At 46.6% G+C, this 26,856-nt stretch overlaps 1 protein-coding gene across 2 annotated transcripts in view; it reads left to right on the top strand.

The window, feature by feature from the left end:
* CNTLN (centlein) overlaps positions 1-26,856 on the top strand; it is a 2,346,865-nt gene that overhangs the window by 2,193,955 nt on the left and 126,054 nt on the right. For both annotated transcript variants that reach the window (XM_069625978.1, XM_069625977.1), the window contains exon 25: positions 5,249-5,437. In XM_069625978.1, the coding sequence (XP_069482079.1) occupies positions 5,249-5,437 (189 nt within the window). The remainder of the gene's footprint in view (positions 1-5,248; positions 5,438-26,856) is intronic.

Raw genomic sequence — 26,856 nt, 5'->3', positions numbered from 1 at the left:
CATTGATTCATGGACCGTAATGATCGTGTGGGATTATAGGTGTTAATTCCTTAGATTAGGTATGGTGGTGCTAAACCACGCATTCATCTAAAACAAGGCACAACAACTTAAACTGAATCTGCTGGTGGTCCGGCAACCAATGAAGATTTCTATGGAGCTCTGAGACTGACCTTTGCCATGGTAGTGACAAACTGCTGAATTTTGGGCTACTGCGAGGCGCTGCAGTTGATATTTTGTACAACCAACCAGGAGCCCATTGCAGTAGTCCAACCTAGCATTAACAAGGGTGCCTACCACTATCAATCGGTCACCCTCCAGTATGAGAGGAAGAAGGGGTTTCAGCATGTTCAGTTGGAAATGCATTGATTTAATAATCTGATTAATATGCAGATTACACCCCAAATGTGATTGTCAAATGCAACCTACATTTTTCACTGAGTATGTATACTTGGAAGCGATTCCAAACAACAAGGGACATGGAACTATTGGGAAAAGAGTTTCTAGTTTCTTTTTTGATCCAAAGACAATAATTGCTGTCTTGGTTGGGTTCAACTGGAGTTTATCCTGAAGCATCCACATTCGGATTTTCTCTGCACATTTAAAAATAGGCACAGCTGCCTCCACTGGTTTCCTTAAGCTATCATAGATCTGTGTATCATCGGCATAAGAGTGATACTTCTTTAATTCCTCTGGCACATAGTCTTGAGCAAGTGATGCATTTGCAAACCTCAGGATAGGTTCGCTCAGTGCCTCTGCATGCTGTTTGGCTAAATATGCTGGCATAGGATCACATGAGAATAGTGGGATTGAGAGCACAAAGAAGTTTCTCAATAATTTCTTTTCTCACTGGTGAAAAATTAAACTCCAAGAGAGAGGGCTTTTTCCCGGCCATTGAATCAGACTCAGTTGGGGGAGGAATTGAGATCAATTGAGCATGAATATTCACTCTGATCGATTTTGTTAAAAAAAGAAACTGTTAAAATCATTAGCCATCTCCTGACTGGGAGACAGACAAGTATTTATACAGTCAGGATTCGCTAGATTCCCGATAGCCATAAAACATTCTTTAGGCCTATTTACTGCCAAAGGAATTTGCTTCTGTAGATTTTGCCTGCATAATCTCACGTGTATACAGTTTTAGGGCTGATTTGACTGTTATATGATCTTCAACAGCTCTGGTGAAACGCCATTTATTTTGCATTTTCCGATATTTGCTTCGACAGTGCTTCAGTTTATCACTAAACCACGGATTCCCTTTCCTAGTAGTTCTTTTAGTGTTTTTTTACAGGTGCCATAATATCACAATTTGCTTGTTGTAGTTGTCTCATCAGGCTTGCTATTATATTATATGTCATAGGTACATGAGTCATCAGGTCAATGTCTGAGATACGGTTCACATCTTTTTTTCAACATCTGGGTTTTGTAGGTGATGTTTTTCTACTTTTGTTTATATTAGGTTCTATGGTCCAGCTAAACTGGACCATAAAATGATCTGACCAACTGACTGGTTCAATTTCTACATCCTTCAAGTGGAGCCCTCTGAACAGTATAGTGTCTAAACAATGTCCGTTTAGGTGTGTAGGGAGATCCGAGAGGAGATGGAGATTGCGTGAGTCCAGAATATCTTTTAGGTGTATACAGTCGTTATTTTCTGGCTCATTCTCATTACACCATATGTTTAAATCTCCCAAAATTATATTTGACTGATTGCTGGCTTCCACCCCTAAATAGGTGTCCATAATATCCAGAAATACAGTTGCCGATGCAGGGGGTCTGTAGCACAGAATCATTTTAAGAGACTTGTTGGGGGAAAATTGGTAGGAGCATGCCAATACCTGCAAATCACTTTCCCATTTCAGTGTACAGATACTTTGAAAGTCAATGTTGTCTTTATAGATGATGGCAACACCGCCTCCCCTTTGTTGCTCTCTATTAAGCCATTTTATCCGGTACTCGTCTTGCCTGTGAGTGAAAATATGACTGACATGAGTCGGTAAAGCAAGAATCTGTGATCATTAAAACGTCCATACTGTGTGCTTCAATATAGCCATTGATTGCAACCGCATTCTTAATGGCTGACCTAGCGTTAATTAGAGCTACTTTATTGGTCGGACCGTCCGAAGCCATGGTAAAAATAGTTGAAGCTGCTGGTTTCCGAATTACATTAACATTTCTGGATTTGTTCAGAGTATGGAATGAGAGAGAGCCTTGACTCATGTCCCTAAAGAGAAGTAAAGCATCTCGAGTACAAATAGCTCATCCTACAATGTTACGTGTGTGGCATGATTCGACACAGTAAGCCAATCATAGCAACTAGTGTCCCTAGTAACTTACCAATGTGAGAATGACTGGTGTTTTCTGAGTACACACGTACATCACAGACTGCCGCAGACTTGCTTGACTTTGTCGCGCCGGCGCTGTCGTGCCCGTTTGGAAACAAATACCTGCGAGAACTACAAGTCCACCTGGGAATTGTAGTGCAGTGAGATCGCCTTCTTTTTTCAAAGAGCAGTGCAGTGTTCGGGCTACATGCTGCAGTAAAATATTCAAGTAAGGCAGAAATTGGGAAACGGAGCTTCAATCTACTTATTTCTAAGTACACATTTCATAAAAATCAATTTCTAAAATGAGTAGATGGTATTCTAAAATCAATCAATTTAAAAAGCAGGAATCTATATCAATAACATAGCATGCACAATGCATGAATAGTGGAACAGTTTTGCTAGTAGCATGTCAAACACTCAGCGCTTACAGTTGGAACTCCTTATTCCAGGTAATCTTTAAACGGCAGCAGGTGTTTGCTTTCACCAGCCCATGACCTAAACCCTGTACTTATGGCAGTTGTTATTTGTAAAACTAAAATGTAAATGGACCTTTTTAATTTTGGCATTTCCAGTGCCTATAACTTGCTAGCTACCGGGCCACATGTTGTCTTGGTGTTTAATAACAAAGCTTACATACTGGATAGCTTCTATCTAGTGTTCTCTGTAGAGTTGTTTTAAAACTGTCCCAGATGTTTCAATGACTGTGTGCAGTTCACCCTGGCTTCTTGTCTATTGGTTAGAAAGAGTGGACGTTGTCTTTTGCAAGCTTATCAAAACCATGCAGCATTAGTAACATAACCATACTCATTTAAACATCTTGTAGCACAAGCAGCTAATTAATTAACATGTATTTAGTTACTATCTGACCTGTTGGATTTATTCTGAGCTGCACCGGTTATATTGGGATACGGGCTTTGTCTTGATTGACATCTGACTTAAGTGCTTCCTCTTTTTCAGATCTAAGTTTTGATTCTGTATTTTTGGCAAATAGCTCAGTCTGTCCTTGAAGTCTTTCACATTTATTCTAAACAATTGTGTATGCTGGGATCGATGCAGCTGCATTTTGTGGTTTGATCACAGTAGCTGTCAATCAAACCTCCCATCCAGCAGCAGTGCTATGATCTCTAGATGCTAGAGTTGTCGTTTGTCAAACGATGATTGTCTTAACCCTTTATCGTGTGCTTGTTGGTAGCTGTGCTTAAGCAAAGACACTTTATTTCATTAACAAATACAAGAAACGTAGATCAGAACTACTTCTCAGTTCGTAGAGATCTTCGATGTGAGAGAGCATAACGATTCCTTTGGGTACATCAATTTCACATGCCGGGTCCTCGACAGCAAACCTCATGAAACGCTACTAGTTGAAATATTTTGGAAATGCATCCCCCACTTGTCACCAACCCTCAGCTGGCTTTTCATTTTTAGTGTAATAATTTTGGCCCACGCATAACTTTGGAGACAACTCATTATTTTCAGAGAATGACAATTGTAGTTTTTATTTGAGTAACTATCACTTTTCTCCCAAATAATCAGATAGTCATTTTTAGTAATCCTGTATCTTTCTAGCATGCATTAACATAATGTTTCAGATTATAAGGTACATGCTCATGTGAATAAATGCCACCATCATATTCCGGGAACTGCTTCATATGCCCAAGCACAGCCTACCATGCCCATTCACTGCCAGCTGCATCATCACATGCTTGGAAAGCCCGAGTATTGCCATATATGCAAATGTGCACTACATCAAATGACGTAGTGCATCGTGCATCCAGTCCAGCTTCATTGCCCATGTGCTGTTAGCAAATTCCAGCAACACCTTTAACGTGCAGGTTTAATCTCACACGCTCTTGCATTGCCATCACATGCCAAAAACAAATGTATTTGCCCGCATTCAGCCTTACGTGAGCAAGTTCATGATAGAGTGTATATTGTCTGCTGTTTATTGGTCAGGTTGTTTTGACATTTTAGAAAGAAATGTACTTGCAATCAGATGCACCTTTGAATGTGTATTTTTATGATCAATTAGACAAATATTTTATAGGAGAAATGTCAATGGTAAGGGCTTTCCCCATTAAAACAAGCATTGGCAAAGCCAACAGTTATGGGTTTTCTGAAAGCATGGTATGGACATTTGCCAGGCACTCCCATAATGGTACTACTACTTCTAAGATGCTAATAGTTTCAAAGTGGCGTGAGTATGTGATCATATGAAAGCAGTTCCTGGCAAAAGCCTATTGTTTATCTAACACAATGTTGGCTTTGTCCGTCCTTGTTTTTAACAGGACTTGAGTACAAGACCATACATCCTACTTTTAAATCAAGTGGCAGAAGGATAGTTTGGTTAAGACATCTTTATTACACCAGCCGAAGATTTATTCTCTGAAATCTGATTTGAAATGGCAATGGTATGCACTTGCAGCACAATGGTTGATGTTACTGCTTTACTGACAAAGCTAGTTCCAAGAGATCCCAGGAGAATGTGTTTTGGGAATTTAGGGGCAGTAAGTAGGTGTGAATGGCCATAGGGATTAGCATGACCATGACAGTCAATGGGTGGGTAAATAACTAAAACACCTCCAAGATTTGTGTTCCTAACCATATGCCATATCTCTTCGAGCTCTACTCCAATGCAATCGGTTTGGCTTCTATGTGGCGCTCTAGTGTCACCGAAAAGACACAACTAAAAATGCTTTGTTTCTATTAACCATGAATTTCTAAAATGCACACTCTGTGTTAAGTTGTTGCTTTTCAACACAGACATAATACAAATATCAATGTATTGCCAATGAAGAGGTTATCGCTCCCCTATTTGCTGTATGCTGGACACCGTTCTGAATGAAATGCTCTGCACGCTTTCCTTTCTTTTTAAATCTCTATTCCAAGGATTGTTAAGGGGGATGTCATGTTTTTTTATATTGCAGGCTTTAGCCCAAACTTTACAGTGCAGTATACAGGAGCTGAAAAGGCAGATCAGGCAGGCCACAAAAAGACAAGACTCTCGCACAGAACTGTCAAAAGAATCAGTCCAATGGGCACAGTCCCTGGCGGCATCCATACTAAATATTTCGCAGTCCGATCTTGACGAGATCTTGGGCACAGAAGATGAAGAGGTAAGTGGACAATCACCACTTTTATGGGTCTCTCTCTAAATGAAGTTATAGAGTTGTGTTGAGCAATCACTGGTACTGACGATCTCTTTGAAAACAGTGGGGATTTATAGAATAGCTGCAAGTAAATGTGCTGTCTGCGATTGTTAACAGTGAATTGTGATCATCACTCTCCAAACAATACAATTATTCTTGGGGTCTCTGAAAAACATATTTACTCCTCTTCGTATTAGGGCTGGATAGGACTGTAATATGTAGGAAAAAATAGCATATAAGAATGCGCGTATTGTTGATGTAATAGGTAGCATAAACGATGGACGATACTCTTTTCTCTTCAACCTCCAGATTTTCTCCATATTGGGCCTCATTATGAGGTCTGCAATAACCCGCCGGTTCTACTGGCGGATTGCTGCCAACCTCGAAACAACGAATCCAACGCCTGACTTGCCGGTGCCACCAGGACATTATAAGTCCCTGTGGAGCGGGAAGTCAAGAGGGGGATTCGGTAAATCCCCATTTCCATGGTGTCCCATAGGACTCACCAGGAATGGGCACTCGGAAGCACCAGCACCGTTGCTAACAGTGCCAGTGCTTCCGTGGAAAGTCTGCCTGCAGGGCCCATTGTGCCCGGCAGGTCTGACCCTGCCGGGCACAACAGCCCCTGCAGGAAGATTCGTAGTGTGCGATCCTGAAACAAGGGTGCTGGTGAGCTTACCGACACCCTTGTTTCCGTACCGGCACGCTCAGAATGAGGCCCATTGTCTCTTTTATCCTATCTAAAAAAGAGTTCCAGGATCGCTGCAAGTCTATTTTTCCTTATCAAATTTGCAAAATGTCAATCCCTAATCTAAAATATTGATATGCTCATCTTCTTTGTCCTTGCTTCTGGTCATCGAACGAGTCAGTATGTGCATAACTACTTCTCTTGCTTCACTGTGCGCAGCTGCAGGATTGGTCAGTGTTTTGCCTTTATAGGGTTTGATGCTGTGTAGATGTAACCATGCTCTCCCTCCCCTTAATTTCACAGCAGTGGGGCTAACTTCTTCCACTTCATTCGGCCCCTCAAAGCGGGGCATTGACCAGGTGCATACAAATTTGTGCACCTGCACTTAGTCGCTTGGATACAGACTTGGGGGTTTTAGCAATTCTTCTGGTTCAAGAGGTTGATTATCTTTATCACTTCTTTTGGACCCCTCCCTTCTGTTCTTGATCTTTTGATACATAAAAGAAATACTTAGAATCATTGTGGTTAGGTAATCGTGCATCTCATCAACTAATGCCTTGGCTACACTCTGGGTATCAGTTCTTACCCTAGTTGGAGGAGCAACTGTGGTTCTCATACAGCGTCCAGTAGCCAACTCATGAGGAGTTAGATGGTGATCCGAGTCAGGCTGATTTCTCGGGGCATATAGGGCAAGGGGCAGGCAATGTAGCCATCCCTTCTTCAGAGTCATCTTCAACTTGGCTATGCGTTCATTTAATAATCAGTTTAATCCCTCCACGCCATTTGCTTTTGGGTGATAAACCTAAGAAAACATATGTTTGAAACCTAATAGGAGAACTATCTGTTCTAACAATTCATTTACAAAATGTGGTCCATTGTCAGACCGCAAAACCTTGCACACCCCCAACCGGGGAACACCTTGCCTACCAGGAACTTGGCGGCACACAAGGCATTTGGGTGTGTGCATGGACCTGCCTCTATCCATCTAGAAAAAGGACATACTACGACAAGCATATATCTCTAGCCATTGCATGTCTGCAGCAGATCCACATAATCTATATTTAGATGCTGAAATGAGCCGTTGGGTCTTGGAATTGCTCCTCTTATTGTTCGCAAAGTCTGCCCTACAGTAGATTTCTGGCACATGATGCAATTTACAATGCACTGTGTCACATGTTCTAATAAATTGGGCAAGAACCACGCTATTATAGCAGCAAGACTCTCTCGAGTTGTGTGTGCTGGGTAGTGAAGCTGTTCCAGCGCTACTCTCAATAGTGCTAGAGCCATAACTGGCTTTCTAGTGCTATCCTGTCTCCAAATTGCCTCAGTGGGGGATAAAGAAGACCCCCACTTTCTCCATAAATCAAGTACTTCTTATGGGTCTCGACCTTGTATCTCAATTAACTGGACAATAGACAGCATGTTAAAGCCTTCCTTTACCAACATGCATCGTCCTGTCATTTGTTTAATATCTTCTATTTCCAAACTAGATATGGGTGGATAATAGGCTGCTATTTTAGCCTCTGAATCTGCGGATTAGTTTCCATGGGAAATTAAATCTGTTCTTTTAGAATGCGCTGTGCATTTTCAGACTGGGTCAATGGGAGATTTAATTATTTTATAAGCCTATTGTGAGAAACCTGATGGTGTTCTCACAAGTAGTCCCTTGGGATCCATTGCTCAGGTGGCCAGGGAAGGTCCATCGCTCTTGGATGCCAACCCTGGGGGCGAACCAGCAAGGGAGGATCACCTGGGCAGGGGGTCTTCGGGGACTGCGGGGAGGACTTCCGAAGGTGGGACATGGCATACCTGTTCCTTGCCCCAATCCATTCTACCCACCCTTGTTGTTCATGGGATATTGTCACCCGAGTCCCATCCGACCCCTCGACCTTTCCTCATGAAAAGGGAAATTAAAATATCCTGGTCGGTTAGGGAAAACACACCCTTTTACAACTCTTGACCCTTACAAAGTCTTTCCTTCCTCAAGACCCATTATTCATGACCCCAGAGCGAGAAGGAAATAGTTGATTACCCAAGAGGGAGAGTGAGGAAGACGCAAATAACACAAAATCATAGCTCCGATAACAAGATCTACTCATGCGCTCCAAATCATAGGGAATTCCACCCAGAACCATATGCACATAAACCATCGACAGACATAAAGAAGAGGACAATTCTCGCCTTAAGCGGAGGACGAAGTAGGAGAATTTCTTATACTCCCTGGCAATACCTGATCAGAACTCAATCTAAATCGTATTTTACTTCGAATCTCTTTCCCTCAACCTTCATGGGGTATCTCCAATCTCACCCATCTCCCTCTCCCCATTTCCAACAAATACTGAGACAAGGAGGAGCAACTAAGATTAGTAAAGATTACCTAAAGGAATAACATGGGGAAAGGAAGGTAAACCTACTTTAGAGAAAACTACTGTCCCAGTCAGGCATGTGTAAGTAACCATTCACACCTGACCCCACTTGACTGTGTGTTCAGCTAGAAAAGGCGTGACTTCTCACATGTGGATGAGCGAGCTGGAGAGGCATTTTGGACCAGAGAAGCCACAAAGTTGGGAGCTGCAGGAAGGAGGATCCGGAAGAGAGCGGCGTTCTTCAATGCTGCCCAGTGTGTGAGGAAGGGTGCAACGTGTCTGGGGAGCCGTGTCACCTGAGAGCCGGAGCAAGTCAGGTGGGACCCTGCTAGCAGAGTCTGTGCGAGTGCTCGTTCCCTTGGACCTTGTGCCGGCCCAAGGGTGCCTGAGGGGCAGGTGGTGAGACCCTGACCTCGACCCAAAGCATCACAGAGACCGTTCACTAGCGCTATGCTACCCAGTGAGTTTTACATGACAGAGAGAGAGAGAAACTCAGGAGCATGCGGATGGCTGGAATGGGAAAGGAAAAAAAGGCAAGATTGATAAAACAGCACAAAGTGGAAAGCAAGAAGCAGAAAGTAGAAAGAAATCAAGTAAATGGTGTGCGCAAACAGTGCAGAAATAAGAGGACAGAAAGTAAAAAGATTTAAAAGAAAGGGCAAGCAGCCCAGATGCAAAGTTAAAAGCGGACAGAAACAAAGGATAAGGAAAAGTGTGATGTCACAGAAGAAAGTCAAGAAGAGTCAAGAGAGGGCAAGCAGCACAAAAGGAAAGGAAGGAAAAGGTGTGAGTGAGTACAGAGAAGGAAAGTGAAAGTATTAAAGTTGCAAAGGTGCACAGCAAAGGAACTACAGGGGGGCACAGCAAAATACAAAATCAAGAGAGGGCAAGGGACCCAAAAGAAAAGTAAGGAAAAGGTGCGACTGAGCACGGAGAAGGAAAGTGACAGTATTAAAGGTGCAAAGACGCACAGCAAAGTTAAAGAAGTGCAAGAGGGCACAGCCAAAGACAGAAGTAAATGAATTAGAACGGCAAAAGAAGCACACAAACGCAGGAAGGTGCAAGAGGCACAGAAGGAGTATAGAGTGGAAAAGAACAGTGCAAGTGTGCACTCGAAAGTGAAAGTAGTAAAGGACAATGCAAGTGTGCACAATACATACCTGAGGATAAAAAGTACCAAGGAAAGTGCAAGTAAGAAATGCAGTGAGTCAGAGTTCTCCTGCTGAGTAAAAGCAAATAGCCTGGCATATTCAAAAGCCTCTGATTCTAACCCCATTAGAAGATTAAATGTAAGAAAAGCTGTAAACAAGAAAAGGGCATATCCTGACCCGCTGACTTTGTGTCTGGAGTTAGAGGGCCCTGAACTTGGGGAATGGCTCTCTGAGGAACCTAGAGAGGAACTGTGATATATTATGTTTTGTGTTTAAAGTTGGAAGAGACCTGTGCTTGGGGAAGGGAACCCTGAGAGGCCTACTTAAGAAAACAAACATATATACTGTTTGTGTTGGAAACTGGAAGAAGCCTGTGCTTGGGGAAGGGGACCCTGAGAAACCTACTTAAGAATTCAAAGCACATCCCGATAAAACTGACTTTGTGTTTGAAAGTTGGAAGGGGCCTCAGCTTGGGGAAGGTAACCCTAAGAGGCCTGGCTAAGTTGGAAACATACTGGTTTGTTTTATAGTACTGAAAGGACTGAAGCTTTGGGAAGGGATTCCCAAGGAACTTAAAGACACTGACGGTTTTGGAGATCAATGCAAGCACCCTGTGGCAAAGGTCTTGCAAGCAGCCCTGTTTGATTGAACTCTTTCTGATTAGCTTAAAAGCACGCCTGTCAAGGAAGTCACCGGAAACTAACCCTGGTTTCCTTATTTTTATTTATTTTTTTCCTTACCACTACTTTTCATTTTTGACAAAAATCCACTAACACATTTTTGTATAGAGGCAGGGCAAGCATAGGTTTAGACACAGACAGACTTTATTTGGACTTTCAGACACTGACAGCCCTTAGAAGCATCATTTCGGGGAAACATCCCTTTAATGCTAGGGCTAGGTAGGTATTACACCAACCCTGAAACTTTAAAGGTTTTGAAATCTTACTTTCTGAGTCTGTGTCTCTCTTGTCACCATACCTGTTTCACACTTTCCTCATCCTCAAATCTCTTCAGTGCTTCAATGAGCACTACTAGCTCTGCAGCTCCTGCTGAATAATTCAAAGTCAGTATCATACTTGTCACTGCCTCAAATTCACCTTCTCGATTCAGCTTTAGTACCACTGCTCCAGTAAGCCTTTCCCCAGTTGTCTGGTCAATATCTGAAGAACCATCAATAAAAACCTAACAAGAGCATTTTCTCTAGCCTGGGGAATATCATTATAGCATTCAGTATACATTGTGCAATCATGTACATAATCATCCTCTCCTACTAGTTCTGCTACAAACGTTGCTGGATTTACTTTCTTGCATCCATCAATTTTAATCGCAGGGTTCGAAATGATCACTTCATACCCTGATGCTCTTTGTGTAGTTAATTTACTTTTGGGCTTCTCTAAAATCGCAAATAATGTATGCTCTACAATTTTATTGGACGCCCCATTGTTATGCTAAAGCCTTTTCAAGTGCGAATGCAGCAGCTAAAGATTCCTCAAAACTGGATCTAAAATCCCACTGTAATAAGCCAATGGTTTCTGATCATATCCTAATGTTGTCTTCTGTGTGAGGATTGTTGTCATGAGTTCCCCATTTGAATGGGAAAATATATAAAATTCTTCATTGGATTCTGGAATCCCCAACACAGTGGCTGTACTGATTGCCTTTTTTAATTCTTCAAATACTTGAGTCATCTCATCTGTCCATGTTGTTGTGCTTTTCTCCCCCTGTGCCTCCTTAAGTCCTTTTATAAGTGATCGAAAACCCAGGCCCTGCAATAATTACATAAGCCCAGAAACTATTGCATTTCCCTCACTGTTTTAGGTGCTACGGTTTTCATGATTGCTTCTGTTCTCTCAGGTGTCATTTTTCTCCCTTTGTGAGAGATCAACTGTCCTATGTACAAGACATCTTCCTGACAATATTACAACTTCTCTTTTGTCTACCTTGTATCCTTTCTCTGGGAGTATAGTCATGAGTTTAACTGAATCTTCTCTGCATCTTTCTTCTGTCTCACTAAACACCACAATGTCATCCACGTACTGGATTATTGTACTTTTGATTCTGACATTTCCCAGGTCCATCTGAAGGACTCTGTTAAAAGACTGAAGGGGACTGACAGTATCCAAAGGGCCAACAAGTATGTTTCAGACAGATATTTCTATACGAAAAGGAAGTCAAATCTTCTGAGTCTTCATGAAGGGGAATCGAAAAGAATGATTTTTTTCAAATATATAACTATGAAATATTTGTCCGTAGATGAGATGTTACACAGTCTTGACACAGGATTGGAACTAAAGGAAACCCAGCTTTGACTATATTGTTTAGGGGACAAAGGTCCTGTATAAATCCCCACAACCACCCCCCTCCCCTTTGATTCTCTCATGGGGTACACAGCCGTGTTACATGATGAATCTGATGGCACTAATATGCTTTGCTTCATTAAAGCGGAAATGGTCTTGAATATACCTTCATCCGCCTCTCTGGACATGGGATATTGCTTCGCATGTGGTAGAAGGGCTCCTGGTTTTAGTTTAATTGTAACTGCTCCTATCCCTTTTAATAGAATACATCATATGGGCTTGTGGTCCATAAATTCTTTGGCACCTGTCATGGTCATGAAGTCGGGGGCACAGGCATGCAGGGGTTACATGCACAGGAGACCTGGGTGGACACTTTCCTGGCGCCTTTGGCACCAGGCTCATGAACAAAAGTAAACAAGAACATCCATTGAACACCAAAAGCTTTTATTATGCACATAGCACTTCAGATGCATTAACCTTGAACATTCCATCCATTAAGCAGGATGCATTAACCTTGAACATTCCATCCATTAAGCAGCCCCAAGTGTATTCTTGGGTGTGGCTGCTAATGGATTGCCTTCACACGTGCTCATTCTCTAGGAGTGGCAGGGTGTGGCTGGTAAACCGGCCCTAATTGGTCGCGCCCACGATATCAGCTATATAAGCTGCCCTGATCCTCAAGACAGACGCTTTGTGTTATTCTGCACTTGCAAGCAGCATAACGCTCACCGTCGCCTGAGGTCAGACTTACCTTTGAAGATCCTGCTTCCTGGAGATCTTGCTTCCTGACGGCATACTTACCAACTGGGGGAAGCTGTTCTTACCTGTACATCTCTTCGGCGAACCAAGTATTCATCTTTAAACTTTCCAGAACGCCGAAACCTTCATCTTGGCACCGCAGCACGACACGCTCCATTGTCGACAGCAGCGCCTGCAAGGAAAAACAGAAGACAAGGTCACAGTAAACAATCGATATCCTTTACCACTTATACCAGAGCTCCTGGACCTAGAGAAACATGCTCAAATCTACACAAAACTGGATTTAAGAGGAGCATACCATCTTGTAAGAGTAAAAGAGGGAGACAAGTGGAAAACAGCCTTCTGCCCGAAGTACGGCCTCTTTGAATACCAGGTCATGCCCTTCGGGCTATGTAATGCCCCTGCAGCGTTCAAATTCTTTATGAATGATGTACTCCGTGAACTACTGGACGTTTGCGCTCCTGTTTACATTGACAACATTCCTATCTAATCAAATTCCATGGAAGAACATGTAGGCCATGTCCGGGCAGTCTTAGAGAAGCTTTAACAACACCAAATGTATGCCAAGTTGGAAAAATATTTTTTCCATGTAACCGAGGTCGAGTTTCTCGATTTCATGCTCACACCACAAGCCGTACATATGGATACACAAAAGGTGGATGCAATCCTCCAATGGCCCTCACCAACATCCACGAAAGGAGTGCAAAGCGTGCTCGGATTCGCCAACTTTTACCATCAGTTTATACCTGGGTTTTCACAAATTGTACATCCAATTACCTCCTTGTTAAAGAAAAATCAGAAGTTCCATTGGTCGGCAGAAGCTGAAGAAGCCTTCCAGAAGTTGAAACTAGCATTCACTACAGCACCAGTCCTTTGACACCCACAACCAGACCTACCTTACATAGTTGAGACAGATGCTTCAAAAATACTCATGGGAGCAGTATTGTCACAACGAGACCCTGAAACAGGACAATTATACCCTGTCGGATTCTGGTCCCGCAAATTTTCAGCCCCTGAGTTGAACTACGCAATCACAAATAAGGAATTACTGGCGATTAAAGCAGTATTCAAGGCCTGGAGACATTACCTTCTGGGGGCGAGACATACGGTCACTGTCATCACAGACCACCATAACTTGCAATACTTGAAAACCGCCAAAGCACAATCCTCGCATCAACTTCGTTGGGCTCTCTTTTTCACGGAATACGATTTTATTATCACTTTATAGACCTGGAGTACGCAATGGGAAAGCAGACGCTCTATCACGCGTGAGTGAACAAAAAGAGGCTTTTACAGCATCTGACCCCGTGGCTATAATTCCCGAGGAAAGGATTCAAACCAGAATAGCTGCCACCATGTGTGTGGATGACCAAAGAACCAGTTTGCAATCCCCGATGGATCAATCAACACAACAGGAATGGCTGTTAAAAGGTGACCAGTACACCATCGGAGACAATCTACTCTATTTCCAAGGACGATTATATGTCCAAGACCAAGAACTGCAAAAGCAAATCATCACAAATTACCACGATTCATTAGTGGAAGGACACCCATGAATAGCCAAAACTCAGGCTAAGGTAAAACAAAACTACTGGTGGCCAACATGGCGAAAAGACATCGTCCAATTTATTGAAACCTGCGGTGACTGTGCACAACATAAGTCTCAGAAGCAGAACCCCGCTGGCTTACTACATCCCCTAACAGTCCCGCCAGCACCTTGGCATACCCTGTCGATGGACTTCATCACGGATCTTCCACCCTGCAATGGATACAACATCATATTAGTCGTTGTGGATTTTTTCTCCAAAATGGCTCATTTCATCCCTCTGAAGGGACTCCCAACTGTGTCAACTCTCGCTTCTGTGTTTCTAGAGTAAATTGTTCGATTGCATGGATTTCCATCAATATAAGTATCTGATTACGGAACGCAATTTGTTTCTGCCTTTTGGAGAAAGTGTTGTATGATTGCCAAAACCGATCTCCTGTTGTCCACAAGCCATCACCCTCAAACTGATGGGCAAACTGAATGAACCAACCAAACTTTAGAGCAATATCTCAGGTGTATGCTGAAACAGTCCGAGGATTCGTGGAAAAATATACTCTGGATAGCTGAGTATGAATACAAGAACTCAGTTCACACAAGCACAAGGCAAACTCCAACACTGTGCACGGAAGACATCCGAGGACATCAGTATTTGATCCACCCAATACCCTGGAAATGCCAGCCATTAAATACTTACATAAAACCATCACTCAGGTTCTTAAGGAGGCGACAGAGCATCTGACCAAGGCTAAGGAAAGACAAAAACTGTTTGCTGATCGACATCGGAAGGAAGCTCCCGCCTACCAGATTGGAGAAAAGGTGTGGTTAGCCCCTATACTATAAAGTCCATAATCAATCCTGCCGCCATGAAATTGGAGTTACACTCTCACATGAAAATTCACCCCATATTTCATGTCTCTCTCCTCAAACCAATGAAATCCAATACACGGCTTAGTTCTCTGCCAGAGCCCGAAGTAATAGATGGAGAACCAGAATATGAAGTCAGATCCATCTTGGACTCCAAGGTGGTTCGATCAAAATTGTATTACCTAATTGACTGGAAAGGTTACGACCCTCAAGACCGAAATTGGGAACCCAATGAACACATCCATGCTCTGCGTTTAATCAGACAGTTCCATTGCAATAATCCCACCAAACCAGGTCCGGGAGGAGAACCACCCTTGAGAGGGGCCTTGAGGGGGGGTGCTGTCATGGTCATGAAGTCAGAGGCACAGGCATGCAGGGGTTGCATGCACAGGAGACCTGGGTGGACACTGTCCTGGCGTCTTTGGCACCAGGCTCATGAATAAAAGTAAACAAGAACATCCATTTAACATCAAAAAGCTTTTATTATGGACATCGCACTTCAGATGCATTAACCTTGGACATTCCATCCATTAAGCAGCCCCAAGTGTATTCTTGGGTGTGTCTGCTAATGGATTGCCTTCGCACTTGCTCATTCTATAGGAGTGGCAGGGTGTGGCTGGTAAGCCGGCCCTAATGGACGTGCCCACTGTGATGCTGGAAATGCATCCGAGGGACAGGGCCTCTGAATCCTTGTCCTTTACTGCTTTTTATCGTGTGTTCTGTCGTGTTTTCTGCCCAGGAGTCCATGTGGGACTCCTGGCAGTGCAGCTCTCTCTTTTGGTTTGGTGAACAGACCCATGGGATACCCTTATGGCACCCATGGGTAGGGGTACAACCCTGTGCCCCTAGTGTATGTTTTTGGGCACCTGTGGGTGGCCCACAGAGCAGGGTATGGGCTGGTGGCAGCTCCATGCTGAATTTGACAGGTGCTCTGGGTGTCCTCCATTTTGGGATACCCAGGCCCTGCCATTGGGATCAGTTGATTCCTGATAGGAAACAAGATGGCCCCTGTGGCCTCTTGCCTTCTATTGCCTGTTATCTTGTTTTCCCAAAGTCCTGGGAAGCCCTGACTCTGTCCCTTCCCCCTGACTGGATGTTGGGTGGAAGTTCCATATATGGTGTTGTTGTGAAGGCCCAGCTAGACTGACTGGAGCCTTCCCAGTGACTGTATGTTGTGGGTACCTCCTGTGGGTGGGACCTGGGTGAATGGAGTGTGTGACCAATATACACTCCTTGTTGTGGTTGTCTGGTTTCTGGCATGAGAGACAAAGACTGAGACAGCCCTGCCCGAAACTGGCCTGAATGCAGTGTGTAGTGTTGAATGGCTGGGTACTTGTCCCAATCCACATTCCTTGTTGTGAGTGTCTGAAAGGGAGGAGTGTGGCCTGAATGCACTGTGTGCCTGATTGGCTGAGTGACTGCATGAATGCCCTCCTGTATGATTGGCTGCCGAGTGTGTGCCAGCAGTGTGGATGAGAGACAGAATAGTATATCTGGGGACCTCTCACCACTGGTAATTGTTCAGAAGCGTTCAGAAGCGTTCTGGAGCTGAGTCTCCACTCTAAGAGTAACTGGAACTGCTGATCCTCGACGTCCAGCTGGAAGAAGAAGACTTGCTGCTGCATTTGCTTCGATCGATCCAAAGGCTGCCGAAATCGTCGAAGACTGACCCGAGAGAGGACCTGGTAAGGCGCCCTCTTCCCGTGCTCCGAGGGACCTTCGAGCACCGCTCCATCTTCGCCGAAGCACCCTGGAAGTCAGACCCTCGAAAGGCTGCCGACCCGAGACGGGACCGCCGAGGAGATCGAAGTGAAGCACCCGGACATCGCCGCCGTCGAAGTCCATTACCGTCGACCAGGGTTCGCAGGTCTGTGTAACCGCTGGAGGCCCGTCGAAGTTGTGTTGCCCAGCCGTGGGAACCACTTGACGCCGTGCCGCCGACGACCGGAGCCGTCCGCTCCTTGCCTAAGAACATTTGAATCAAAGGACTCCCTCGTCCGCATCGTCGACCGCTTTATCCTGCCGGAGAAAGCCGAGGACGACCAACGCGCCGAGGAGAAACCTGCCGGTGGGTTTCCCGCCACCCGAAGACCACAAAGACTCGAACGACTCGACGCCCTTGCTGGGCCCCCGTCTCCACAATCTTTGCGGTCCAGAACAATTATCATCGAGGTGCCCCGCACGCCTCTTCCTTGCAGGACGCCGACGCTCCAACGCCGACGAGCACCGCTCGGACGAAGCTGCCGCCTCATCGACGCCGTTCACCCGTGTTCTCCGTCGGACGTTTGACGACCTGTGTCTCCCGCTTTAAAGGGCAGGCACTCAAGAAGGGCCGTCGATTCCCGACGCCAAACGCCGAGTTCCTCGACGGACGTTCGACGCCCCGTGTCTCCCGCTTGAAAGGGAAGGCATTCAAGAAGGGCCGTCGATTCCCCGTGGCCGAACGCCGAGTTCCTCGACGCCTCTCGAGCATCCGTGACTCCCGCTTGAAAGGGGGTCGCTCAAGAAGGATCTGTCGACGCCTCTTCGAAGAACTCGACTCCACCAGGTACATTGGGGGGGTAAAAACATTATAGGAGGGAATAAGACTTGCAGAACAATATATGGACTGGGCTTGTGCTATATCTTTATTTTACAGGTTGCCCAGGTGGGGAGATCTCCACACAGAACTGTGTCTAGTGGTAGGGGCCAGTATTCTGCCTATTGCTCAACCATCTTATTTTCTCTCCTCTCTCTATTGCTGGTTTCACTCTATTGATCTGTGTGACATTGTTACAGTATTGTTGATGCACTTTAATAAGATCTAATACAAAGGGTGGTACCACTTTAGAATTGTATATATTTGCCATTGTTGATTTTCCTAAGTACAAAGTGAGTTATTATGATAAGTGTACATAACCTTGAATATTGATTATATAAAGACTGTGTTCTAACCAATACAGTGTGCGGACATTCCTTTGTGGGGGCTTGGGGACTACACTGTACTTAAGAACCAGCCTGCATCACCTCCTGAGAAGCTAGGCCTTGATTGCTCGACCATAGCTACCGAATAGAGAATCTAGGCTGGGGTCCTCTGTGCCTCCCCTCTACCATATAGAGAGCAGAAGTACAGACCACCCCCCACCGGTCCTTTACAGCTGGTGGCAGCGGTGGGATGCTTATGGTTTTAAGAATCAGTGTATAACCGTGCCACTTACAAAAGATATCTGCACTTTATTAAGTTAAGGTTTAGTTGTGTACAAGATAACTGCATTACAAACAATGGAGTCTATTGCAAATGGCAAATTGACTCGGATGAGCTTGGAGGCTCTCCAGAGTGCTTGTGAAGCCAGGGAGTTAGACTTTGTGGATAAGTCTAGGGCTGAGCTGATAGCTGCCCTGGTGGACTACCAGACTGATGGTGAAACTCTTGATGAGGGGGGAATGCAACCAATGAGGACTCTGCCCCTGGGGTTTCTGCTGAATCTGTTTCTGGGAATGCCGCCATTCCTGCTGCCTCTGTTCCAAACCCAAGCAATTCCTTGGAGCTTGAGTTATTAAGGATGAAATTGGCCTTTGAATACCGCAAGTTGGAAATAGATGCTGAACTTAAGAAAGAGGAGTTGGCTCAACAAGTGGAGCTCAAGAATAGGGATCTTGAACTCAGAAAGAAGGACCTTGAACTCAAGAGCCAGGACACTGAATGTCAGAGAATCCAGCTAGAGAAAGCTAGAGTGGAGACTTCAGCTAAAACCAGTGAGAGTGTCAGGTCCCCAGCCACCAAGTTTATGAAAGATTTGGTTGGTGTATTTGTGGAGGGTTCAGATATCCTCCAATGGATTGAAGCGTTTGAAATGGCTTGTGCGATTCATGATGTTGATAAAAGAGATTGGGCTAAGTGTTTGTTAAGCAGAGTGCCTCAAACTGGATATGACTGTATTCTGAAGCTGAGTGTGGAAGAAAGGGGTCAGTATGAGTGTATGAAGTCTGCTTTGATTGCCAAGTTTGGCAAGACACCTACCCAATACCTTAAAAGGTTCAGGGATTTTAAGAAAAGAGAGAATGTGTCTTGGGTTGACTGGGTGAGTGCTGCGCACATGAACATGATGGGGTGGATTGATGGATACAAGGTTAAGACTTTTGTTGAATTGTCCCACCTCTTGTTTTTTGAGCATTTTTCTGAAGCCTGTTCACCAGAGCTGCGTCAGTATGTGGCTGACCAGAACATTTTGGACCCCTTTAAGCTGGCTAGGTTGGCTGACAAGTGGGTCCCCCACCGGGTGTCCCCTAAGGACTCCAGTGGGAAGGACAAGGACAAAGAAAAGGGGGCCTCTCAGAAAGCTGAGGAGTCCCACAAGCAGTCACAGTCGGGTAAACCTAAACCTTCCTCTCCCAAGACCCAAAAATCTAGTGGGGATAAGTCCTCTGTGGGTGGGAATAAGAGTAGTGGTCCACCTGCTGCAAAGCAGGCTCCCAGTGGTTCCAGTACCGTACCGTACCCCGCACTCCTGGCACTTGTTGGGACTGTGGGGCTCTGGATCACAGAAGGGGTGACTCCAAGTGTAAAGGTAAGGCACTTGGAGTACAGGCTGTCAGCCTGACCTACCCTTACCCCGTGTCTGAGGTGGAGGCCACTGTCCTCCCCTCCTCTACCGGGATCACATTTGGTGCTCCGGTAGAGATTTCCTTAGTGTCCCTTGGGGCCTGGGACCAGTATGCAGAAGTACTGGCGACTATCCCACAGAACACCCATAGGTTTTTGAGAAGTGTCCTCTTGAATGGCCAGCCTTCTACTGGTTTGAGAGACACTGGGGCAAGCATGACAGTGGTGGACAGGACCCTGCTCAAGCCAGAGGACTATGTAGGTGCTCCTCTGAGAACCACCAGGTTAGCTGGTGGGCCTCCCAAATTATCGCCTGTAGCCTTAGTCACACTCATGATTGGAGACAAGACAGCAAAGCTTCCTGTCCTGGTTCAGGACAATGTCCCTGCTAACATTCTGTTAGGAAATGATCTAGTAGAGTTGGGGTTGATCTCGGATGGTCTTCCCATGACTGCTGCTGCAGTCACTAGGTCACAGGTGACACCAGGTCTGGCTGTGAGTCAGGTACCTGAGCCAAAGGCGAGGCCGAAGGCAAGAAGAAGGAAGACCAAGAAGGCCACCTCTGTGGAGGGAACACCTTCTCTTCCTGCTGTTCCGACAGCACCCATTGGGATCCATGCTCCGGACGGGCTGGGTCCAGTGGAAAACCCAAACTCAACTCCTGTGGGAGAAGAGACAGAAGACTCTCCCGTGGGAGAGGTTCTCAACCCGGAGGATCATCCCGACCTTCAATGCTTGTTAGCTGAAGGGGGACCCTCCCGGGCAGACTTCTGTAAGGGACAGAGAGAGTGCCACTCTCCTGAGGGACTGAGGAAACAGGCCCTGTCCCAGGCACAAGGAGAAGTGCCTAGGACATTCTGGATTTATTGGGAGGGTGAGCTCCTTGTTAGTGAGCCCACTAAGCCTGAACCTGGTGCCCTCAAGAGGTTGGTGGTACCCCAGGTTTACATGCCCTTCCTACTGCAGTTGGCGCCTGAGGTGCCCTTGGCTGGTCATCTTGGGACCAAGAAGACTAAGCAGAGGCTCTCTGCCCATTTCTACTGGCCACGGATGGGAGTAGAGGTGGAGTCCCACTGCAGGACCTGCCCAACTTGTCAGTTGTCTGGCAAGACTGGAGGCAGTGTCATTGCCCCACTGCAGCCATTGCCAGTGGTTGGCACACCATTTGAGAGGGTGGGCATCGACATCGTCGGTCCCCTTGACCCTCCCACTTCAGGTGGACATCGGTTCATCCTGGGCTTGGTAGATCATGCCACCAGGTACCCTGAGGCAATACCCCTTCGGACTGTTACCGCCAAGGTGGTTGCCAGGGCTCTCCTGGGCATTTTCACCCGTGTTGGATTCCCCAAGGAGGTTGTCTCTGACAGAGGATCCAACTTCATGTCTAGTTACATGAAAACCATGTGGAAAGAGTGCGGGGTAACCTACAAGTTCTCCACCTCTTACCACCCCCAGACCAATGGTCTGGTTGAGAGTTTTAATAAAACTCTCAAGGGCATGCTAGGGGCTTTGGAAGAACCCCTAAGGAGGAAATGGGATCTCCTCCTGCCATGCCTGCTGTTTGCTTACAGAGAGGTACCTCAAGAGGGTGTTGGTTTCAGCCCCTTTGAGTTACTCTTTGGACATCCCGTGAGGGGGCCCCTCGCCTTGATCAGAGAAGGCTTGGAAGCCACCCCTCCAGGTCCCGCCAAGCAAGTGGGGGACTATGTGTTAGGCCTCAGACGGAGGATGACACAGATGATGGGTCAGGCAACAGCAAATCTCAAGGCCAGCCAGGAACTGAATAAGTACTGGCATGACCTTAAAGCCTCGCAAGTGGATTGGACTCCGGGACAGGAAATCCTTGTGATGGAGCCTAGAGCTTTGGCAGATAAGTGGACTGGACCCTTCAGGATCATCTCCAAGATGGGCGAAGTCAATTATCTGGTTGACATGGGAGCCTCTGGGGTAGCCCCTCAGGTATTCCATGTCAACCGGCTCAAGCCTTTCCAGCGGCGAGCAGAAGTCTCATGTCTCCTGCTAGCTTCAGGGCAAGAGGAGGATGAGAGTGAGCCCCTTCGTGATTTGCTGCATAGCAACCCTCAGGATGGCTCAGTAGAGGGAGTACATCTCTCTCCGGATTTGACAACAGAGCAACAGCAGGGCTTTGCTCCAACAGTATGCCTCTCTGTTTTCACTGACGCCAGGCCTTACACCGTGGTGTAGGCATGAAATTGACACTGGTGACAGTGTACCTGTCAAAAGCAGGTGCTACCGTATGTCAGATACCGTCAAGAACCACATCCAGGCTGAGGTCGCCAAGATGTTGGATCTGGGTGTTATTGAACCCTCAACCAGTCCCTGGTCCAGTCCAGTGGTCCTTGTCCCTAAGGCAAGTTCCCAGGCGGGTACCAAGGATTGGAGGTTCTGTGTGGACTACCGAGGAGTCAATGCCGTCACCAAAACTGACGCGCACCCATTGCCCAGGGCTGATGAGCTTGTGGACACCATAGGTGCTGCCAAATTTGTGAGCACCTTTGACCTTACCTCAGGCTATTGGCAAAAAGCTCTGACGGACCATGCCAAGGAAAAGATGGCCTTCTCAACACCTGAGGGACTCTATCAGTTTAGGGTCATGCCTTTTGGGTTGAAGAATGCCCCTGCCACCTTCCAGAGATTGGTCAACCATGCGCTCAGTGGGCTGGAAGCCTTTTGTGTGGCTTACTTAGACGACATTGCCGTCTACAGTTCCACCTGGGAAGAGCATTTGACACATCTGGATAAGGTGTTGCAGGCCTTGAAAAGGGCTAACCTCACTATCAAGGCCACCAAGTGCCAGATAGCTCAGGGGAAAGTTAACTATCTTGGTCATGAGGTAGGAGGGGGTCAAATCCATCCTCTCTCCAGTAAAGTACAGGATGTACAGAACTGGGAGACTCCCACTACTCAAACCCAGGTGAGAGCCTTTTTGGGCCTCACTGGGTACTATCGCAATTTCATGGCAGACTATGGAACCATAGCTGCACCCCTGACAGCTCTAACTTCACCCAAACAGCCTAGGAAGGTTAATTGGACTGAAGACTGTCAGAGGGCCTTTGATGGCTTGAAAGAAAGTCTGTGTAGGGCACCTGTGTTGTGTGCGCCTGACTACAGCCGACCCTTTATCGTCCAGACGGATGCCTGCGACACCGGAATTGGAGCGGTCTTCTCCCAGTTAGATGACAAAGGGAGAGAACATCCTATCATATTCATCAGTAGACAACTCAAGGGTAGAGAACTTAGGTGGGCTACTGTTGAAAAGGAGTGTTTTAGCATAGTTTGGAGCCTTAGGCGTTTTAGGCCCTACCTTACGGGGGGTCTACCTTCAAGGTCCAAACAGATCATAAGCCCCTGAAGTGGCTTATGCAAATGAAGGGTGAGAATCCGAAATTGCTCAGGTGGTCCATTAGCCTGCAAGGGCTAGACTTCACCAGAGAGCACAGACCAGGGAAGAGTCACGATAATGCGGATGGCCTTTCCAGAAGGTATGTTGACCGTCTGGATGAGGGTGTCTATCCCGTGGGAGATTAGACACCCTCCACCTCAGTCTGGGGGGGCGACTGTGATGCTGGAAATGCATCCGAGGGACAGGGCCTCTGAATCCTTGTCCTTTACTGCTTTTTATCGTGTGTTCTGTCGTGTTTTCTGCCCAGGAGTCCATGTGGGACTCCTGGCAGTGCAGCTCTCTCTTTTGGTTTGGTGAACAGACCCATGGGATACCCTTATGGCACCCATGGGTAGGGGTACAACCCTGTGCCCCTAGTATATGTTTTTGGGCACCCGTGGGTGGCCCACAGAGCAGAGCAGGGTATGGGCTGGTGGCAGCTCCATGCTGAATTTGACAGGTGCTCTGGGTGTCCTCCATTTTGGGATACCCAGGTCCTGCCATTGGGATCAGTTGATTCCTGATAGGAAACAAGATGGCCCCTGTGGCCTCTTGCTTTCTATTGCCTGTTACCTTGTTTTCTCAAAGTCCTGGGAAGCCCTGACTCTGTCCCTTCCCCCTGACTGGCTGTTGGGTGGAAGTTCCATATATGGTGTTGTTGTGAAGGCCCAGCTAGACTGACTGGAGCCTTCCCAGTGACTGTATGTTGTGGGTACCTCCTGTGGGTGGGACCTGGGTGAATGGAGTGTGTGACCAATATACACTCCTTGTTGTGGTTGTCTGGTTTCTGGCATGAAAGACAAAGACTGAGACAGCCCTGCCCGAAACTGGCCTGAATGCAGTGTGTAGTGTTGAATGGCTGGGTACTTGTCCCAATCCACATTCCTTGTTGTGAGTGTCTGAAAGGGAGGAGTGTGGCCTGAATGCACTGTGTGCCTGATTGGCTGACTGACTGCATGAATGCCCTTCTGTGTGATTGGCTGCTGAGTGTGTGCCAGCAGTGTGGATGAGAGACAGAATAGTATATCTGGGGACCTCTCACCACTGGTAATTGTTCAGAAGCGTTCAGAAGCGTTCTGGAGCTGAGTCTCCACTCTAAGAGTAACTGGAACTGCTGATCCTCGACGTCCAGCTGGAAGAAGAAGACTTGCTACTGCATTTGCTTCGACCGATCCGAAGGCTGCCGAAATCGTCGAAGACTGACCCGAGAGAGGACCTGGTAAGGCGCCCTCTTCCCGTGCTCCGAGGGACCATCGAGCACCGCTCCATCTTCGCCGAAGCGCCCTGGAAGTCAGACCCTCGAAAGGCTGCCGACCCGAGACGGGACCGCCGAGGAGATCGAAGTGAAGCACCCGGACATCGCCGCCGTCGAAGTCCATTGCCGTCGACCAGGGTTCGCAGGTCTGTGTAACCGCTGGAGGCCCGTCGAAGTTGTGTTGCCCAGCCGTGGGAACCACTTGACGCCGTGCCGCCGACGACCGGAGCCGTCCGCTCCTTTGCCTAAGAACATTCGAATCGAAGGACTCCCTCGTCCTCTTCGTCGACCGCTTTATCCTGCCGGAGAAAGTCGAGGACGACCAACGCGCCGAGGAGAAACCTGCCGGTGGGTTTCCCGCCACCCGAAGACTACAAAGACTCGAACGGCTTGACGCCCTTGCTGGGCCCCCGTCTTCACGAATCTTTGCGGTCCAGAACAATTGTCATCGAGGTGCCCCGCACGCCTCTTCCTTGCAGGACGCCGACGCTCCGACGCTGACGAGCACCACTCGGACGAAGCTGCCGCCTCATCGACGCCGTTCACCCGTGTTCTCCGTCGGGCGTTCGACGACCTGTGTCTCCCGCTTTAAAGGGCAGGTATTCAAGAAGGGCCGTCGATTCCCCGACACCGAACGCCGAGATCCTCGACGGACGTTCGACGCCCCGTGTCTCCCGCTTGAAAGGGAAGGCATTCCAGAAGGGCCGTCGATTCCCCGCCGCCGAACGCTGAGTTCCTCAACGCTTCTCGACGCCTCTCGACGATCCGTGACTCCCGCTTGAAAGGGGGTCGCTCAAGAAGGATCCGTCGACGCCTCTTCGAAGAACTCGACTCCACCAGGTACATTGGGGGGGTAAAAACATTATAGGAGGGAATAAGACTTGCAGAACAATATATGGACTGGGCTTGTGCCATATCTTTATTTTACAGGTTGCCCAGGTGGGGGGATCTCCACACAGAACTGTGTCTAGTGGTAGGGGCCAGTATTCTGCCTATTGCTCAACCATCTTATTTTCTCTCCTCTCTCTATTGCTGGTTTCACTTTATTGATCTGTGTCACATTGTTACAGTATTGTTGATGCACTTTAATAAGATCTAATACAATTGTATATATTTGCCATTGTTGATTTTCCTAAGTACAAAGTGAGTTATTATGATAAGTGTACATAACCTTGAATATTGATTATTGATTATATAAAGACTGTGTTCTAACCAATACAGTGTGCGGACATTCCTTTGTGGGGGCTTGGGGACTACACTGTACTTAAGAACCAGCCTGCATCATCTCCTGAGAAGCTAGGCCTTGATTGCTCGACCATAGCTACCGAATAGAGAATCTAGGCTGGGGTCCTCTGTGCCTCCCCTCTACCATATAGAGAGCAGAAGTACAGACCACCCCCTACCGGTCCTTTACACCCACGATCTCAGCTATATAAGCTGCCGATCCTCAAGATAGGCGCTTTGCGTTATTCTGCACTTGCAAGCAGCGTAATGCTCACCGTCGCCTGAGGTCAGACTTACCTTTGAAGATCCTGCTTCCTTGACATCCTGCTTCCTGCCAGCATATTTACCAACTGGCGGAAGCTGTTCTTACCTGTACATCTCTTCAGCGAACCAAGTATTCAACTTCACACTTTCCAGAACGCCGAGATCTTCATCTTTGCACCGCAGCACGACATGCTCCATCGTCGACAACAGCGCCTGCAATGAGAAACAGAAGACAAGGTTAGACATCGAAACAACAGTCCGTTTAAGGTTGTGCTTCGCCATACTTCGCGCTTTCCTTAAACCATCACTTACCTTCTGTTGAACATTGCGGTAGCATCCATCTTCCATCCGGCCGCATCTCGCTTCTCACAGCTGCATTTCCATCTAAGGGAAGAAAACAGAAGAGAGACATTATTGCGGCCATAAATAGGAGCAACATATAAAGACATTAAACAGAACGAACAACATTACAAGAGCTCAAGAAAGACTTACCAATCATAAGGAGAAGCATAGTCGCAGCTGGACTGGACTAATCCTAATCAGGGATCATTGAAGGAACTAGATCCCATTCAACGCTCCCCTGCCAGAAGTAGCAGGACGGAGAGCTTATCTTCCATAATTCACAGGTGAGCTTTATGGGCCAGCGTATGCTCACAGAAACCGTACTTTGGGGTGAAGGGTTCGAGAGGTACAACAATCACAGATTGGCACACTCACACACTCTTATCTCCATGCAGGAGCAGTATCACCACGTACCACTGCTCACAGCTTTTCTACTGAGGGAGATGCTTGAAGGGGTTGATTCAAGTTCAGGTAGGGCTGCAACCGTGCCCCAACGCCTCTGCAGAGACCAGGTGAGCGTAACAGAACCTTCTCTGTCTTCCTGAAAAAATGACAGTCTTCTTTTTACCAATGCCATTCTCTGCGGTATTTCTATATTCTCTACTTTGATCCAATAAGTGAGACTTATCAAAAACACAAGTTCAT

This window comes from Ambystoma mexicanum, chromosome 6p, assembly GCF_040938575.1.
Source record: "Ambystoma mexicanum isolate Mex_15411 chromosome 6p, UKY_AmexF1_1, whole genome shotgun sequence".
In the NCBI taxonomy this organism is placed as follows: Eukaryota; Metazoa; Chordata; class Amphibia; order Caudata; family Ambystomatidae; genus Ambystoma; species Ambystoma mexicanum.
This window is presented reverse-complemented; position numbering and strand designations above follow the sequence as displayed.